General features: G+C 32.1%; 3 protein-coding genes across 4 annotated transcripts; 1 reads left to right on the top strand and 2 right to left on the bottom strand.

The window, feature by feature from the left end:
* Positions 1-3626: 3626 nt before the first annotated feature.
* LOC106775271 (acyl carrier protein 3, mitochondrial) lies at positions 3627-5567 on the bottom strand. Of its 2 annotated transcripts, none has more exons than XM_014662372.2 (3): positions 5416-5567; positions 4214-4443; positions 3627-4004 (listed from the first exon to the last, which is right to left on the bottom strand). In XM_014662372.2, the coding sequence occupies exons 2-3, from the start codon at positions 4406-4408 to the stop codon at positions 3816-3818; spliced, it is 384 nt and encodes a 127-aa protein (XP_014517858.1). In that variant the 5' UTR covers positions 4409-4443; positions 5416-5567; the 3' UTR covers positions 3627-3815. The 2 variants fall into 2 exon arrangements, with proteins under 2 accessions (XP_014517858.1, XP_014517859.1); XM_014662373.2 differs by having other exon boundaries at positions 4214-4446; positions 5416-5555.
* Positions 5568-8722: 3155 nt separating this feature from the next.
* Positions 8723-11626, top strand: LOC106774394 (SNF1-related protein kinase regulatory subunit beta-2). Its single transcript, XM_014661373.2, has 4 exons — positions 8723-9080; positions 9823-10001; positions 10274-10436; positions 11113-11626. Exons 1-4 carry the CDS (start codon positions 8859-8861, stop codon positions 11437-11439), a joined length of 891 nt encoding a protein of 296 aa, XP_014516859.1. The 5' UTR covers positions 8723-8858; the 3' UTR covers positions 11440-11626.
* Positions 11627-13499: 1873 nt separating this feature from the next.
* LOC106774423 (heavy metal-associated isoprenylated plant protein 7) lies at positions 13500-17622 on the bottom strand. The gene is made up of 5 exons (XM_014661415.2): positions 17466-17622; positions 17074-17224; positions 16462-16658; positions 15066-15156; positions 13500-14119 (listed from the first exon to the last, which is right to left on the bottom strand). The coding sequence occupies exons 1-5, from the start codon at positions 17472-17474 to the stop codon at positions 13761-13763; spliced, it is 807 nt and encodes a 268-aa protein (XP_014516901.1). The 5' UTR covers positions 17475-17622; the 3' UTR covers positions 13500-13760.
* Between the last annotated feature and the right edge of the window lie 971 nt (positions 17623-18593).

Below are 18593 nucleotides of genomic sequence, written 5' to 3' on the forward strand. Positions count from 1 at the left end.
AAGAAAGTTAAGTAATATATATAAAGTAAAAAAAAAAATCATGAATTTACTTTTTTAAGATTTTAGATTGAAAAATGTGTAAATCTCTTAAATGAATTTGATTCCTGCTTTTATTGGTATTATATATTTTTAATGGATTCTTTAATTGAAATACTCATTAATAATAATAGAAAAAAAGTTAAGATAAAAAGAATATTTATGTCGAAATGAATTTCTTTCTTCAAAATATCCATTAATGAAAGATATGTTATAATATTTTAAATAAAATTCTTCATTATTGTTAGTATTGAATATTCTTTTATATCTTTATTTTAAAATTTTAACAATTTTAAATCATATTCCAACCTTCTCTGGGAAAAACGTTAAGACTTAATTGTGTTTCAACCTACTTAATTCGCAAATTAAGTAATTTAAGTTCAATTCAACTAAATATTTAGAAATATACTTTTTTCTAATCCAATTTAAATGCACAGTATGCCTGATTCATTCAGTAACTTCAATTCATTTGGACAGTCCTAACATGGAATGAATACCAACTAATGACTTGGTTTCTCATCAAAGTAAAAAGGAAATAACGTTATATATATAATAGGATAATATTTGGGAAAAATGTCACATTTTACTGTTAAATTTCATTGATGAAAAACACAGGAGAATGGACATTTTTATTACCTAGGGGTCCAACAATATGTTACAGGGAAACAAACATTTTCTATGGGAATTTCTTTCTTTTTGACAAAATTAAGGTTGGACTAAGATCTTTGGTGTCCCTACGGGATAAAGAAAGAAGAAGATAAAAGATATCATAGTTATTTAATCGTCGTTGGTCACGTGGTACGATCAATTCAAACTAGACCTTTTATATATATTTATTGATTTTTAAGTCCACATTGTATAAAGTTATTGATATAAGTTAGGCTGAAAAAAAGTATTAATTTCTTAATGATGATTATGTATAGAGTCGTCAAAATGAGTCACAACCAGCGAGTCAATTCGGCTTACTACGGGTTCGGGTCAGGTTGAGTTTGAAAAAATTAAATTTTTTTTATGCGGGTTAAATTTCAACCCGGCTCATGCGAGTTGAACCCGTGGTGGGTCAGGTTGGTCCGCCAACCCACCTACCTAATTTTCTTTTAATTTATTATTTTATTTATGAAACTTATGACATATAAGAAACTTATTTGTATGTGTTTTTGTTTTTGAATAACATTTGGATTATATTGTACTTTTTATTATTATTTTGAATTGTCTTCAGTTTAACATCATTTTTTAAGAGTGAAATTTATTTAAATTTGAATATAAAAAGTTTGTAATTTTTTTATTTAAAAAAATTATAATTAAATGGACTAGTGAGCCTACCCGTTTACCCACCAACCCGTGGCGGGTCGAGCCGGATTCAGATTTTTCTGACTCGCTAATAAATGAATCCGATTGAATTGACTCACTAAGTGATAACCCGTGATAGGCTGGACCGAATCGAACCAGTTAGCACAGCTCTAATTATGTATAAGTTATGAAACATTATATTGTTGTATGTCAAACTCTGAATTATCATTATGATAACTTTTCAATGTGCATTGAAAGTTAAATTAAAAACTAGAGTTTTTTTTTATTCTTTTCAAAAGTAATGTTTTCTAAAGACTTTATTACAAACTCATTAATTAATTACATAGACTATTTTTCTTGTAAGTGAAAATGTTCATTTTATAATAACCGATTAAATGAAATATTGATTAATTATTTTGTTCTAAATTGAAATATAGGTCATTTGTTAAACAATTTAATAGAATATTTCAAGCAATAATCAATTACTAATTACTAAACATTGCTATTTAAAAATTAAAAAAAATATATATATATATATTTTCACTCCATATCTTACATCCTATATGTCCGGTTACTTGCAGTAATTAGAAAACACTTCCTTTATAGGGCATTAACAAAGTTTTTAAGAAGACCACTGAATTTTCTTCTCTCTCTATGAATAAAGTTCAATAAGTTGGGGGTTTATAGGTTTTTTTTTGTTAGAAACGTTTTTGTTATAACAATATAACAGTCACGAATAACCATAATTTCGGCATAAAATCGGTACAAAATAGAAACAGAACATATGTTCTTGTTTCACGGATTTTAACATTATAAAAATAAAAGATTGGTAATAATGCCAGTGATAAAATCAAAATGAAAATTTATCATATAATTCAGGAACAAATTAATTAAAGCTTGTGGTTGATTTTAAGTGTATAAAAAATTTATTCAAAGCCAATAAAAATAATTTTGCTTTAAATTTTATATTAAAGATATAAAAATAAGTTTCCAACAAAATTTTTTCGGAGTAGCAAGCAAACTACCAATTATGACCTTGCCTGCTTTGTGGAGAAAATCTGTTTAAGTAATCATTTTTCTTTATTACGTGTTCTTTTATGGTTCTCTAAAATTACTCTATAATAATAATAATCATAAACATCAACATGTACCAATCACAAAATGTAAATGATGTTAAAATGTTATCAAAGTATCATTATCCGTAAATATTTCTCAGCACTACCCACACATTAAGACAGACTAATAATGTTCCAATGCTGCAGATTTGGTGCTCCATTCTTTAATTGCGTGAAAAAAAAAAAGAAGAAGCTTGCACGTTTTAGAAAAAAAGAAATTATGCTTTCTGAGAAGAAAAGCATTGTTTCTAATTAGTAAAATAGAAACAATGGTATAAGCCCAGTAGATGTGAACTACAGTCGAATCAAGTTAGCCAAAACCAGGTTGAGCATAGTTGTCACAGCACCATGTCAAGCTAAATTATTTTTTATCCAAGTTGAGTTAATTTGATTCAAACCTAGATTGAGTTGAGATAGTCCAAACATAGGTCGAACTAAGTCGATTTGAATCTACATTGAACCAAGTCGGGTCAAACCCATATTCAATCGAGTCGAGGTATGCCCATATTCATTTAAGTCTAAGCCAACCCATGCTCATCTGAGTTGAGCTAGGCTTAAGTTGGTCCTAGTTCAATTAAGATCAAGGCAATCCAAGTCAAGTCAAATCTATCCGTATCTAATTAAGTCGAATGGTCCAAGCTCAATCGAGTCAAATCCCGACCAAGCTAAATTTGGCTAAGTCGGCCTAGTCCAAGGTCCATATGAGTCATTCAGGGCCTAAGTTGAGTCCAGTTAGGCCAATCCCATATTTAATCAAGTTGAGACAAGTCTACGTTCATCAAGTCAAGGTCAGCCCACGTGCAGTCAAGTTGGGTTAGGCTTAGGTCAATCTTGGACCAATCAAAACTTGATCGGTCTTAACCCAATCTAAATCAGGTCGAGTCGAGTCTATCCAAATAACCATAGTCGAGCTAAGTTGGTTTGGGCTCAAATCAATTTGAGTCAGTTTAAGCCTAAATCGATTTGAGTCAGCCTGGTCCTTAAGCCGAGTTTGGGTGGGTCAACATTCATCCAAGTCGAGACGACTCGCATTCATCCGAGTTATGCTAGGCTCACATGGATCCTAATTTGATCAAGACCAAGTGATGTCAAGCATAGGTCAAGATAAGTAAGCCACGACGACTTAAGTCAAACCGAGTCATTCTAAGTCTAAGGTGAATTGAGTCAGCCTAAGAGGACCACAAAGAAAAGAAAGACACATTACATACTCTAACTTAGGTGTCTCTATACTTACGGGCTAGAAAAACATTCTACCAATAACTACCTCAAAATCCATAAAGCAAATTGTAGACAGTATGCATAAATGTAACTAAGCTGCCTCAAAAGAGATCAGCCAAAAAACTGGAATGTATATCTCAAAGCAATGTTAAGAAATCAGGGCTTTTCACCGTTTTTCTGATCAAATTCTGCTATGTATTTCGCCACATCAGCACAGCAAGCAAGCTTATCAGCCTGCTCATCAGGAATTTCAATAGAAAATTCTTCTTCAAGGGCCATGATGAGTTCCACTCGATCCAAGCTGTCCATGTTCAAGTCCTTTTGAAAATCAGCTGTTTCAGTAACCTACAAAATGGTCAAGTGGAATTGTAGAAGTAATCTGAAACTTCCCAAAATGTTATTCCTCAGCATAAAAGATGATTCAGCAATATTTTGATGTTTTCACATCTGAATAGTAAAATCAGAAAAAAAATAAAAAATAAAAAAATTGGATTATCCAGCACTAAACATAGCTATATAAAATGACAAATCTCTATCGACCATTAATTTAATACCTTTGAGGCATTGATTTTATCATACTTCTTGGCCAGTGCAATTACTCGGTCCAGTATTTGATCAGAACTGGCAGCTGTTGCACAGCACCGATATCTCAATTGTTTATTCGGACCTTCATTCCAAGCCAAAAGCCATCTTTCAGCTGACCTCCTCAAATTCACTTGATTCAAGATAGATTTCCTTATGCTTTGCATATTCAAACCCGCAAATGATCCAAGCAGCGCAAGCACTACTTCAAAGTTATTCAAGATGATTAGTTTCAGAACATAGAAGCGTCATTAAAGAGTGAAACTATTAAAGTGAGGATAATAAAGGACTTTTTCTCCTTCCTCTCATTCAAAACACCGCTAATGCTTCCATATAATTAATATAAGCAAAAAGAAGATGCAATTTTTACGTGTCTTTTGGGTTGTTTTCCAATCAAGAAAATTACGAAAGTTTAACTTCAATTCTAATTAAAGAACAACATAAAAGGAGTCTAAGAAATTGCATATAAGTTTTTTCCCTAAAATAGTTAGTTGAAGATAAGAAAACTCTGAAGTATATAACACTACAAGCACAAAATTGAAACGTATGGCCCATCAAAATCAGACAAAACGCAAAAACATGGTAAATTAAATTTCATGGAAACACAATTTACTGTTCAAGGAGAAAAATTAAAGAGACCTAAGCCATAGTCTATGAGCAGCAAGGATCCTAGAAGCTATATACATGACTGGACATGATTTAAGACTTGAATGGTGTCAATTCTCAGATGCCAACACCATCAGCCAGGTCTTTTGTCAAACAAAACATCACCCTCGGGTAAGAACCAATACAAGAATTACACAAGGAAAGGTGTTTGTCTTGTCCCTATTTCCTTGGCACCAGGAACTGTATTATTCATTATATTCCGTCCGGGTAAAGGAAGATGAGAAATTCCCAGAGAAAAGCCAAAGGTCATCACAAAACTAACACTGCAAACAGCATATCACAGTTCATCAACTCGTTTCCATTAAACTGTCTTGATAGGGATAGATTATAAACAACTTTACACATGCACCTGAAATGTTATATCATGTTTCCATATAAAATCACAAACTAAGAGAGGCTAAACCTACTAACAATATAGCATTCATCAAATAGCAACCAAGTGAAAAGCGAGTATGAGTGGAAGTGAGAAAATGTACAGAAAGAGGAAGAGAGGAAAGTGGGCACTCACGAGATTGGGCGCAGTGGCTGTGATTTTGTCAGATACGCTGACAAATGAAGTGGTCGGGTAGGTGTTTGATATAATGCCACTCTTTTATTTCTCTACCTCACTCTCGCACGCTCATACTAGCCTCCTATATCCTTCTCTATACAGTTGATTGAGAGCCCCACCTACAGCAGCTCCGTTTTATTTAATTTTAATAATATTTAGTGCTTTTAACTTCATTTTCTTAATTGAGTAATAATGTATTTTTCCCATAAAATAAAGGATAATGATATCTAGACAATATTTTTTTTACAACTTGAATATTGATTACGTGTCAATCTGTGATTGGTCAAAAATTACTCCATAATAATGTTTATGATTATTATTATTGACTCTGGAGTAATTTTTTACCAATCATAGATTGACACGTGATCAATATTAAAATGCTGTCAAAAAAGTGTTGTCTAGATATCATTATCAAAAAATAAAATAGACCCATTGAAACACGTGCTCAATTTAATAAAAAAATTATAAATAATTACTTTAATAAAAACGAAACTAAATGGAAGGCTTTGGTCAATTAAATAAATATTTCCATTTGTTTCGTTTTTATTTAAAAAAATGTTTTTTAAAACATTATTAAAAGTATAAGTTGTAGACTATGTTAATTTAGAAATAATAATTTAAATACATAAAGGTGTCGGTTTATCTCGAACGATATAAACTTATATTAGTGTTGCTCAAGTCAAACGAACTACTCATAACAAGCGTGTCGGTTCAAATAAAAAAAATAAAGGAAGTTTTAGTTTTTTCTTTTCTAAATTTTGAAACTTTTGAAAGTTAAAATTAATTTTTGATATGAAAAATATTCAGATTTTAAAACATTGTTTGAAAAATAATTTTCTTTTTGCAACTTTTACTGGATAAAATTCGATATAAATGATACTAAATCTGTTGAAAATCTCAAAATATACTTTTAAACCTTAAACATGTATATTTGGACAAAAAGAATAAAAAACACAACTCGTTATCTTATGAAAAAAAAAATTATTCATATAAAAAATTTAAATTTAAAAACTTACGAGAATAATTTAATTATTTACAATTATAAGATTTCAAAATTTTATTAAAAAAAGTTATTTAAAAAATTCCATATTTTTTTCTTTTTTACATATCCATGTTTCTTTATATTTGTTTTCTTCTATATTTGGTCTTCACAAATAATTGATAAATTGGTCTTTGATTATATAATTATTAAATTAATGGTTAAATATGTTTTTAGTCCCTATACTTTGTAACGATTTTAGTTTTAGTCCCTCTTTCAAAATAAGGTACAATTTAGTCCTTTAATTTTAGAAAACTCTGGTTTTAGTCCTTTTTACCAATTTTTTTTAACTTTATTTGTTGTTTCAAACGCCTTTCATTATAGTATTTGGATTGTTTACACTGTTTGAAACAACAAATAAAGTTTAAAAAAATTGGTAAAAATGACTAAAACCAGAGTTTTCTAAAGTTGAAGGACTAAATTGTACCTTAGTTTGAAATAGAGACTAAAACCAAAATTGTCCTAAAGTATAGGGACTAAAAACATATTTAACCCTTAAATTAATATTGATGAAGATATCATCTCTTCATATCTCAATCAAGAAGAATGTTAATAGTTGAATCTTGGTTGAAACATTGTGAACTTTATTAAAACTGTGATGTTGTGAACTAAACATAATTTTTTCAATTGGTTACTATTTTTTAGTCAACATTATTTAGATTATTTTTTACTAATGTAGATTAGTATTGTTTCCCAACTAAGTCAATTGGAGATTTCTTAATTATTATCAATGGTGTTTTTTTATTGATCACAATTTGCAATTAATAATGACTAGGATTATTTTTTATTGATGTTAATAACTTGAGTTATCACAATATTTTGACTTCTTGATGTTAGATATATTTGATGTTGAAATCGAAATAACTTTAAAGACCTTACCTGTTGAAAATTATATACTAGAACAATTCAATAGAAGACTGAAATATGTATATGAACTTTAAAAAAATTGAATGTGCAATTGATATATCTAAAATATAAAACAAACACCTTATTTTTAATGAAATGATATATCAAAAACCAAACCTTCGTATTATGTCTTTTTCAATTATTCTTTGAACAATACAGTTTTAAAAACAATCTTAAAAGAAAAAAGTTGATAAACTCAATGTTTACTGTTTTAAAATGCATCAAAACTACTCATTAAACTAACATTATTAATATTGTGTTCAAATTATCACTTTTAAAATGATAACTCATAAAATCATTATCAATGAACTTAATCAAAAAGTTATTATCAAATACTTCCATATGGATACATTAAATTATACTTTAAAGTTATTCCGTTCTCAACCAATTCAATATAAAAAACATTTTCTACCAATTTTTTAGACAAAAAAATCATAGTGTAGAATTAACTTTTTTCTAAAGTATACTTTATATTAAGAAGAATATGTATTTCTTATAAAACTTGATAGTTTAGGTTATGTGCTTAATATTGCTTATTAAGGTTAATATAGATTTTTTATCTTTTAAATCCTATTTTGGTTTATGGAATTGAAATAGTCTTTCAAACTTTGTTTATCAAATTTATGGAAAGTTATATGTAAAAGGTATTTTATTGTTAAAGTTAAAAATATTAAGTTCTTACAATAAATACACATTAAATGTAACTAAATTATCATAATACTTTAAATTTGGTTTTATAAATTTCGACAAACTTTATATTAATGTTAATTTAAATTTCAACACAATTAATAATAATCATACTTTAGCTTAAATTAATTATTATCAATTATAATTTTTGTTTAAAACAATTCATGATATCTAATTATTCGGTTGACTGAGAGGAGAGGAAACTGATGGAATGATTATATAGTACAAAATCTCATATTTATGTTATTCTTCCATGATAAATGAAATCACTTAAAAAAATTTAAATAACTTATCCTCTACTTAAAAATTCACATTTTCTCTCATTTTTATTATTCTCTTGCTTATTGTAAATTTGTAACCCACCCAACCCAACTGCACGGGCCAATTTTGAAAAAACTATCCATATCAAAACTACACTGACTTTCCTTGAGCCTGGGCTTTATGAGCCCTAAACCCAGCTCGGAGGACTTTTCACGTCCTTCCATGCCGTCGGAGCCAACACTCCAAACAGAAAACAACATAATGTAAGGTCCTTATGATGACGTCACCACCATCCCCAAAACCCTTACCTTACCCTACCCCACTCCCTCACTCTCTCACCTCAACTCCTTTCTCTTTCTTCACTTTCTTCTTTCCACCCATCTCACATTTCTTTTTTTTACTATCATACAATTATTGTTTTACCCCACTCCTTCCCTTTCTCTTTCTCCTTTTTCCCTTTTTTTTTTTCTCTTCTTACTCCCTCCCTCTCTCTCCCTGCACAACTACCATGGGCAATGTGAATGGGAGAGACGATGTCAACGGTTCTCCCTCCGAGACCGAAGGAGAAGAAGAAGAAGACGACGACGAAGCTGCCGCTGTTGCACCTACTCACGGTGTCGCCGATTGCATGTCCGCCAACCCTGGCTATCGTGCGCCTTCCGATATGATGGGTCATTCTCCCCCTGCTAGCCCTAGAACCACCCAATCTCCCTTCATGTTCGCCCCACAAGTAAACCCTCTTTACAGTTTATCGCTAAATGGGTTGCTTTTTTTTTTTGTCCAGATTGTTAAAAAAATGTATTTTTTTTTCTTTGTTCTCCCCTTGGCCTCCCTTTTCATGGATTAATCAGTTGCGAAAGTCTAACGTTTTAATTGAATGTTGGTACATGTTTCTTGGTCGGCTTGTCTTAGAAGGCATGATGTCAGAGTGCACTCGTTTTGGAGGGTGAATCATGTAACTTTTTTAAGCCTTTTGAGATTGTAAAAGAACTCCTGTTGTAGAGTGGCTGTGTGATGCAAGTTCTTGTGGTGGATTATTTAGTTCCGAAGCTCCTTCATCAGTTTTCCTTTTTATTCTTCATTCACTACTTTGGAGTTCCATTCTCTCGTCCTGTGTTTTTAGTTATTCTATCAATCAGCATGTGTGGGAACCTAATTCAGTGTTTCGGTGACTTGGAAGTTTATGTATTGGGATTGCTTTAAAGGACTATATTCGCATCTTCTGAATTTTTTGTCCAGTTCAGGAATCAAGTACCCTACCCCTCACTCTCTCCTATGTTGATCGTGGACACTAGAGGCTACGTTATATTTTCTTGTCAATCATATAAGATGTGCTATTTGGTCTCTATGAAGCTTGGTTCTGAATTTTCGTTGCTTTGAATATACGTGCTTGGCTGTTGTCCATGTGTAGGTATTGCTTTTGGTTCTCTTTTTTTGGCAGTTGTTAACTGCTCCCCATTCTCTGTTTTTAGGTTCCGGTGGTTCCACTACAAAGACCTGATGAGATGCATACTCCAAGCCCTTCCTGGATGCAGACTACGTCAGGGTACGAGGATATGTACAGTGAACTCGGAATTCCAACGATGATTACTTGGAGTTATGACGGGAAAGAAGTGGCTGTGGAGGGATCATGGGATAATTGGAAAACAAGGTTTGGAATGTCTGGGATGTGTTTGGTAATATTTTTCCTTTTTGTTTTTTTGTTGTCATTTTCTGTTGATATGTTTTTCTCGCGTCACCTTTACAATTTCTTGAAAGCTGGAACCAAAGAGAAAACAAGGTGGCGATTTTGAATTGTTAGTGAAGACATATTAACCGAAGATGAAACATAAAACAAATGAAATGCATACGTTATGTCCTTTTGATTTATCTTCGAAGCCTGCTATAGCTGTTGCTTAGATGATAATGTTCTTGGTTCATCAGAATGTCCTTACAGAGATCAGGGAAGGATTTCACAATAATGAAAGTGTTGCCATCCGGTGTATACCAATTTCGATTTATTGTGGATGGCCAGTGGAGGTATGCACCTGACTTGCCTTGGGCTCAAGACGATGCGGGTAATGCTTACAACATTTTGGACTTGCAGGTACTTTTTTGTTGATAGACTTGAGATAATAATTGACATTGTGATGGTGATTTTGTGCAAACTTATCTTATTATTTAGGAACCCTGTTTGCGTGAATTGTCAAGGACCTTATTTTGTGCAACCTGGAATATATTTCCCTTTTCTCTCTCAAGTTATCAAATTCTTATTTTTCTTTTGGACTTTACATTCAATGTTAGTATCCATTGCATCAGTCTTCTCCTTATAATGCTCTCCCTTTCTCATTTGTTTCATATTCTTAGGTTAGATTATCTTCTCTTCTTGCAAGAATTTTGTTTTCAATGGATATGATCCTGAACTCATTTCAATGTCACTTTGTGGCTACGTAACTCTGCAGGTCTCCTTTCTTTTTAGATAACCACCCTTAATATCCATGGAATGAATTTTTATAGCGGTTTTACATTTAAGTTTATCCATTTCTTTTTGAGTCATTTTTTTATTTTGTAATTTTATACATGCCAATTTTTCTCTTGTCACTCTAGTACATTATTTGGTGATCGGTAGAACTTGCAATTCCTAACCAGGGGATGGGAAGATGATGATAAAATCGGTTTCATTGCATATCTTAGTGCTAAAAACAATGTCTGTGGTATGTTTTACTGGCAGAAGGCGCGAACATCTATATTGTGAGACTAACAATTTTGTATATTACATAAAGGATTATGTTCCTGAGGACATTGGAAGCATTTCTAGTTTTGAACCTCCTAAATCACCAGACTCTAGTTATAACAACTTACAACTTAGTTCCGAAGATTATGCAAAGGAGCCACCATTGGTTCCTCCATATTTGCAAATGACGCTTCTTAATATTCCGTCAACAAATATGGAAATCCAACCTCTTACAGCCAGACCTCAGCATGTAGTGCTCAATCATCTTTACATGCAGAAAGGAAAGGGTAGCCCTTCAGTGGTCGCACTTGGCACTACTCATCGGTTTCTAGCCAAATATGTGACTGTGGTGCTGTACAAGTCTTTGCAGAGGTAAACATAAATTACATGGACTATGTAGTCTTTTAAATCCTTTTAGCTAATACAGCTTCCGCCAGTACGGCTATAAGTGAGAAATTCTAAGCTCCATAAGGATAATTACATGGAAGTGAACATTGTGGTACATATAATGCCAATTGCTTGATGGCTATTCATCATGCAATTCAGTTTTCATTCTTACATCATTTTGATGGCTATTCTGTAGGAACTTTTTCCTGGTACATTTCTTTTTGGTACATATTATCAAGAAATTTTGACTAATCCACACTAAAATAAAAGGGGAAAGAAAAAAAGGTATTTTCATGCCATTTGTTGGGTTTATCTCGTTTACTGTTTATGTCCACACACCTCACTTTCTCTCATCAACAAATGTGTGTGTGTGCATGTTTAATTTTTATGATAAAGTTTCATATTTGTACTAAATTACTGAAAGGCGTATGTCAAGGCATCATACACCAAAAATATCTAGATCCCATTGTAAAATTAACCATTATTTTTCTGAAATCTTGATGTTATGGGTCTTTAGAACAGGCTTTTCCTTTGCTTCAATTTCATGAATTATACAAGAAATATGTTGCTACTGGAGTTTTAAAAAAATAAATGAAGTCCGTGATAACTTGAATTGTGTGTTTGCTGAAGCTTTTTTCACCAAAGTATCATTTTTTGAAAAGTAATAGTTTCGTGTTTATATTACAACTTTTCAAAATAATCAGAATCTCAAAATAGTTACAGATATTTTCAAAATCATCAGAAGCCGAAAATAGTTAGAAACATTGAATATGGGTTGAAATTATTTGAATTTTCAAATTCCATAAATTCAATAACGTAGATACAAAGTTGTCACTTTCCTGGAGCAGAAAATCTCCCGCAGTGCACCATTTGACGAATGGTCATACCTCTTTCTTGAACTAGGCGTCGCAGTTTTCTGCCATAGTCACTGTTTGATCTAATGCGTTGTGCAAGTTGAGTTCTATCCCCATTAAAACGATGGGTTAATTTACACAATTATAACATCTACAAGTCTCTGATTCACCAAAAAAAAACAAAAGTAGATAACCTTGTAAGTCTCTGTCATGGCGTTTCTGTTTTAACGTTGCTTTTGCCAACTCAAAAAAGGCAGTTAACCCCACCTTTACAAGAATAAAGTGCCCCTGATTCGCCTTTTTTTAATTCTGTGCATCTATTTTGATATCACCTTCGCTATCTTAAACGTCCCATTACTCCAGAGATTCGCAGATTGCAATGCATGCATCATATTCCTTTTGGAATTAGGTTCCCCCCTCTACTTTGCATCATCCTCTTTCTTCAAAACTCATGACATTGCAACTAACACATCCTTTTTGGTTTATATTCAAATGAATAACACTGTACCTTCCTGTTACTTTTTAAAGAAAACACTTGATAACAAAAACATCGTGTAATAAATAATATTTTGGAAAGATAAAAATAATTTTATGATTATTTTATTCAGCATGTAAGAAGATCAGTAAAAGAAAATGTTGTACGAGGATTTAGAATACGTCAAAATCACGAGCGCTGCTACTACTCAGAGTTCGTCATAATTAGAAGTTATATTTTGTTCCATTACTTGTTAACAGACTACATTTCTCTGATGAGGCTTCTAACAATTCCTTAAAAAAGGTAAGACCTTATAATACTGTTCCTACTTTTTTTTAATATTTGGGTCAATAATTGGACCCTACCCAACTCAGCAGCTGTCTGTATAAAGGACAACCCTCTCAACCTTATGATTTCTTTAGCAGTAGGGCAAGAAACCGAGTTCCAAATCAGTTCCCCACTACTTCAAACTACTCATCAATGATTCAGTTTTATTTTTCATAAAATCTTTTATTTTAATCATATTGTTTTTCCTTATCTGGGTTTTGTTTCAACCAATAGATTTTATATTTTATAAAAAAGCTGAGAAGCTTGTGAATTCTGTTAATTGGGAGTAATGCATCAGTAAAGTTCCGCTTGAAGTGTCATTTTGGTAGCAAGTTTTATCGTAACATGTGTTGAAACTATTAATGAATGACAGCATTATAGGTACATATATAATTGAAAATGCACTGCAACAATTCTGGCCAACCTTTAGCAAGGAAATATGTAGAAAGTTCATAAACACAATAAACAAGGCATCTAGCTCCATGTATAGGAAATGCCACTCGTTGAAATCATATACAAAGCATTAAAATATTCATCACTACTATGCACCTTATTCCACGCTCCAGCAACAGGCACAGCACAAGAAGTTGCTTCACTTGATGATCAGCTACTAGAATACCAAGTTATAAATTACTACATAATAATAATACTGATCTACATTACGCTGCATGCATTTGGGTTCTCATCGCTGAAAATCTGAGAATCATAAGGGTAGTCTAAGTAGTCAAAGTAGTCAACGTAGGATCTCATTGGCATATATTCGCTTCGCTTAATCTCAGTTTTGTTTTCATCCTCTTCTTCACCATCATCATCTCCCTTGCTTTCTTCACCTTCCTTTTTCTCTTCTTTCTCTTCTTTCTCTTCCTCTTCCTTCTTTTCCTTTTCCTCCTCTTTCACAACAGAAGCTTGCTTTTTGGTTCTCTTGTACACATAATCAACCAGCTTTGCTGGGTCAATCACACCTTTCACTATCACTTGATCATTTCCCAAGCTCGTCTCCACCGACTCTACTCCTGCATTAATAAATACGTGTCTCAAATGATTAAATTATGTGTTAGAGTTTAAAGTTAAGAGATTAATTAAATTAAAAGCACGAGTTAAACGCAAAGCGGGTCTTTAATTTATTGTTTATAATACCAGTTAAAGTTATGCCCCTACATAAAAAAAAGTTGAAACAGTGAATTCATGATGTTAAAGATTCATCTCTCGACATCATGTAACACCTCCTTCTCCACCACCTCCTCATAAATAAGCATATTGAAATGCAAAATTTGCGCACACAAATATAGGTGTACATGACATTGGTAGTGCGATTAATATATAATCCTTGAGATCCAATTAAGATCAACATCACAACTCTTACGGTCAAAAGGCTACACCAAAAACCTTGAAATCAAGCACATTTTTGAAAGGAACGGGATTACCGCCACGCGTTATGCTTCTTGACCTAGCTTTCAATACAGAGACGATGACGGTTTTTTTAATACACTGTCTATTATTGTCTTGTTGAGAGAATTTCGTTTTGTGTTTACTGAAAAATCCAAAACATACTTTGATCCTTTTGGTGAGATCCGCATGAAATTTATCCAACACTTAAAGAAGGAAACAATGCACCAAAATGTCCGCTCTTAGTAATTAATATGAAACTTTTGCATTCCAAATTTATTCACGTGTTATATACAAAAACGAGTGGATATTTCATATCTTAAAAGTACACATAAAATAAAATTATAAAAAAAAAAAGTACATGTTCGTCATTATGAAATCAAAATACTGAATTTTTAATTAACAAGTAAATTCAAAGAAAAAGGAAGAAGAAAAAAAAAAAAGAATTGTCATTAATGTGTAGGTTCCAGGATAGCGAGTGCACGAGGAAAGAAGAGACAGTTCGCACGAGCAATCAATAATTCATTACAGAAGATAGAGAATGAAACATCAAGAAAAAGCATGTCCATGTACCTTTAATCTTGCGGATCCCCTTTTCTATAACTTGAGCACATGCTTCACAATGCATTCGAACTTTGAGGACTACTGTTACAACAGGAGGTGGCTGACAAACAATTGAAACAACAATATAAGACATGTTACATTGATTCAACAATACCTAGAAATATTAGTTTCGTCAAAACTCGTGTATGAGAAATGACAGTTTAACTGCATACTTAATCCTCAAACTCAACCACTTGTGAACATAAATAGTCTTTTACATGCCCATAGGGTTAGGTTACTGATGTTGGATCTATTTAAATCAGTTTGCAAAATTATATTTATATTCATTTATATCCCTAATCGATTTAGATATTAACACATGTTAACAAGTAAGTTGGTGAAATATAAGAGGTCTAAGTGATTCCACTAACATGTGGGGTTTCCCACTGTACACTATAAGCCAAGGGAGCAAACACTACAATCTTCGTCATAAAATACAGTCTCACAGAACTGCATTGACCACTGAGCTCATAATAGAGAGTGGCTGTGGTTACAACTTTCAACTTCTTCCACTTCACATGGTTTTGTTTGTACTTATGCGTGTGCCTTAAGAATTGTGAAATGTATGGCATATGGCATATAGCGTTATGAACTTCCCTACTTGACAGGGCGGGCACGGTAAAAAGTGAAAACAAGATATATAATAATCCCCGTGAAGGTGACCCCATTTGGCTGCATACATGCATGTCAAGTTGCAAAAGAGGGTGGGGTCAAGCCTTCTTAATTGTCACCACCGTTGCCCTCGTTACACGTGCCTTGTGGGAGAGTGCCATCATTCTGCTGACTTTGTTTCGTTACTTTCATGCTAGCATAGCATCCATCTTCCTTGGAAACAACAGGAACAAGAAACCAAAAGAGAACAAACTATGGAAACTAAAGGCTAAAGCATTTTACATTTTCACTTTGCTGTAAAGTAAGCATGTTGGTCTTCTTTATCATGCACCATCCTCGTTCATCTTAATCTCCAAGGTAAAAGAAAGAAACTGACAGGTTTGAAGTTTTGCTAGTAATGTCTCAAGGGGTTGCTGTGTCTAGTTATAAAATTGATTTTGCATGGTTATGATAGTAAAGTGACTGAAGTTTGAGTGATTTTATTCTAAATATATATGTCGATACTAAAACTCAGTGTAAGTAAAAACAACATAGATTATTTTTTCGTCAAGAAATTAAACATGATATCTATTTGAGAGTGTTTTTGGATTACACAACATGAAACCAACCCTGTGTACTTAGAAGATCTCTTGAGGTGAAAGAATGATTAGCTACAACATTTTTTGCTATTGCTATAAATTAATCTCTATAAAACAAATCAGCAAAAGGAGAACTGGTATGTCTAATATAGAAGGCAAGGGGGAGAATGATTTACCTCCTCTTTTTTCTGCTCTGGCTGCGATTCTTTGACTTCTTCCTTTTTCTCATCTGGAGGTTTTGGCAAAGGTGAAATGAGCTCCACTTTCTTACCACTTTTCTTTTGTAGCCTCTCACACACCTTTATGGGGTCTGCTGCCTTTCCTTTCACTACCACTTTGCTTGCCTTGCTATCTGCAGTCACCTCCTCCACTCCTGTTTCACAAAAAGGATTATAACTTAATTTTTGATAATATTTTTCTTTATTGTTAATCTTTCCACCACCTATACCTTTATCTATGTATTAAACTATAGTGCCATGATGGTTTTTTGTCACCATTCGATGTGTAAAGTGACCTCTAAAAGTTGAGAATAATATCTACCTGACAAATTACTTCATAATGTATATGCTGCTAAATTCAAAAACAGTCATAGATAACAGATCCCTCTAACAAGAAAAAGAGAGGTAACAAAGAGATCAAAAGTACAAGCTGACACAAATACTCAAAAGCTAGTCACGTAGGAACAGCTCTTTCGAACTTTGATCCTCCTCTAATTGCCTTCATGGATTTACATTAATCAGATTAATGACTAGCTTAGAGCATAAACATAATTACTTAATTAAAATGACCTTCAAATCCTTTCAATGCTTTTGCAACTTTCCTTGCACAAGCTTCACAGTGCATATCAACCTTGAGTACTATCACTGGAGGCTCTTCATCTTTTTTCTCTTCTTCCTTCTTTTCCTCTGTGGTTTCTTCTTTCTTTTCTTCTTCCTTGTTCTTAGAAAATTAATCAGAAACAGCAAAGATGTGAGTGAAAAATGGATCACCATATCGATAATGATGCCACCATCACAGAGCAGACATTACAAAAGATCACAAAAGTTAGAGAGAATATACATGATCCCAGTACTATAGTGTAGTTAGTTTTCAAAGCAAAAAGTTGTTGAGAAAAGGAAAGAGAGAGATTGATTAAAATAGATATGGAGAAGATAATTTTTGTGTAAGAGAGAAGTCTTACTTCACCCATTTGTGTGACAATGGACAGTGATCTCTGCTTCAGAAGTGTTGCAGTGGTGTAATATATTGATGATCTTCTCTTGTTTGGTTTCTCTCTTATTTCTCTTTCCTTGCTTGGATTCTTTGTATAGCATGTTATAGTTTCAGACAGAAGAAGGAAGCACATTAAATTGACGTGGGGATTCTGAACATCTGAGGTGGACCGTTTAATGTAGCACCATATGGCTGACTCAGCATCCACAAAGCTTTGTACCCTTATTTCATTTCATAGACTTTCCAATTTCATTCAATAAATAAATAAATAAATAAATACATAGACTTTCGATTTTATTCACCAAAAATTATCTATAGATTTTGAATTTTCAAACTTGACCCACTAGTGGGTGGACCAACATAGTTGGTGAAAACTGTTGCATAATTTATTTTAAGCAAAATGCTATTTTTGAAGGTATTATTGATGTTTTTTAAATGTATTTATGACATATTTTTAATAAAAGAATTTGATCTTTACTTTATTTGCAAAATTTCATTTTCTTCCTGATGTCTCTTAATTACGAGGAATAAGATACTTCTTCAGCCTCTAATATTATGGCTATTTAATGCGTTTATTACAAAGATGTTTAACTTAGAGTTTTTAAAAAATTATTCAGGGGCATGAAAAAATTATGCTAGTATTTTTTTTATAATAAACAAAATAAATACATTAGTAATGCATGACTCATTAAATTTTTTGTTTTATTTATTATTATTTGTTCATTTCAAGTTATATAAATATTTAAGTTAAATTATTTAATGAGTTTTCTTCCTTTTTCTTTAAAGTATTATTTTCACCATTTATATGTTGGCATCTTGATCCCTCTTTCAGTACTATATATCTAAACCTCTTAATTTTCTATATTTTAAATTTGCATTAATTTGAATGGATCTCATCAAAATCATATATTGTCCTAATTATTAAAAAGTAAAGTAAATGTTTTTTAACAACTATTTTATAATCACTTATATGATAATTTATAATAGATTTGTTTTAAATATACAAACTAATAAAATAGTAATACATTATTATTAAAAAAAAGTTAAAAAAATTATTATGTTTCACTAATAAGGGTAATTTTCTATATTTATATAT

The sequence above is a fragment of the Vigna radiata genome, chromosome 10, assembly GCF_000741045.1.
Source record: "Vigna radiata var. radiata cultivar VC1973A chromosome 10, Vradiata_ver6, whole genome shotgun sequence".
In the NCBI taxonomy this organism is placed as follows: Eukaryota; Viridiplantae; Streptophyta; class Magnoliopsida; order Fabales; family Fabaceae; genus Vigna; species Vigna radiata.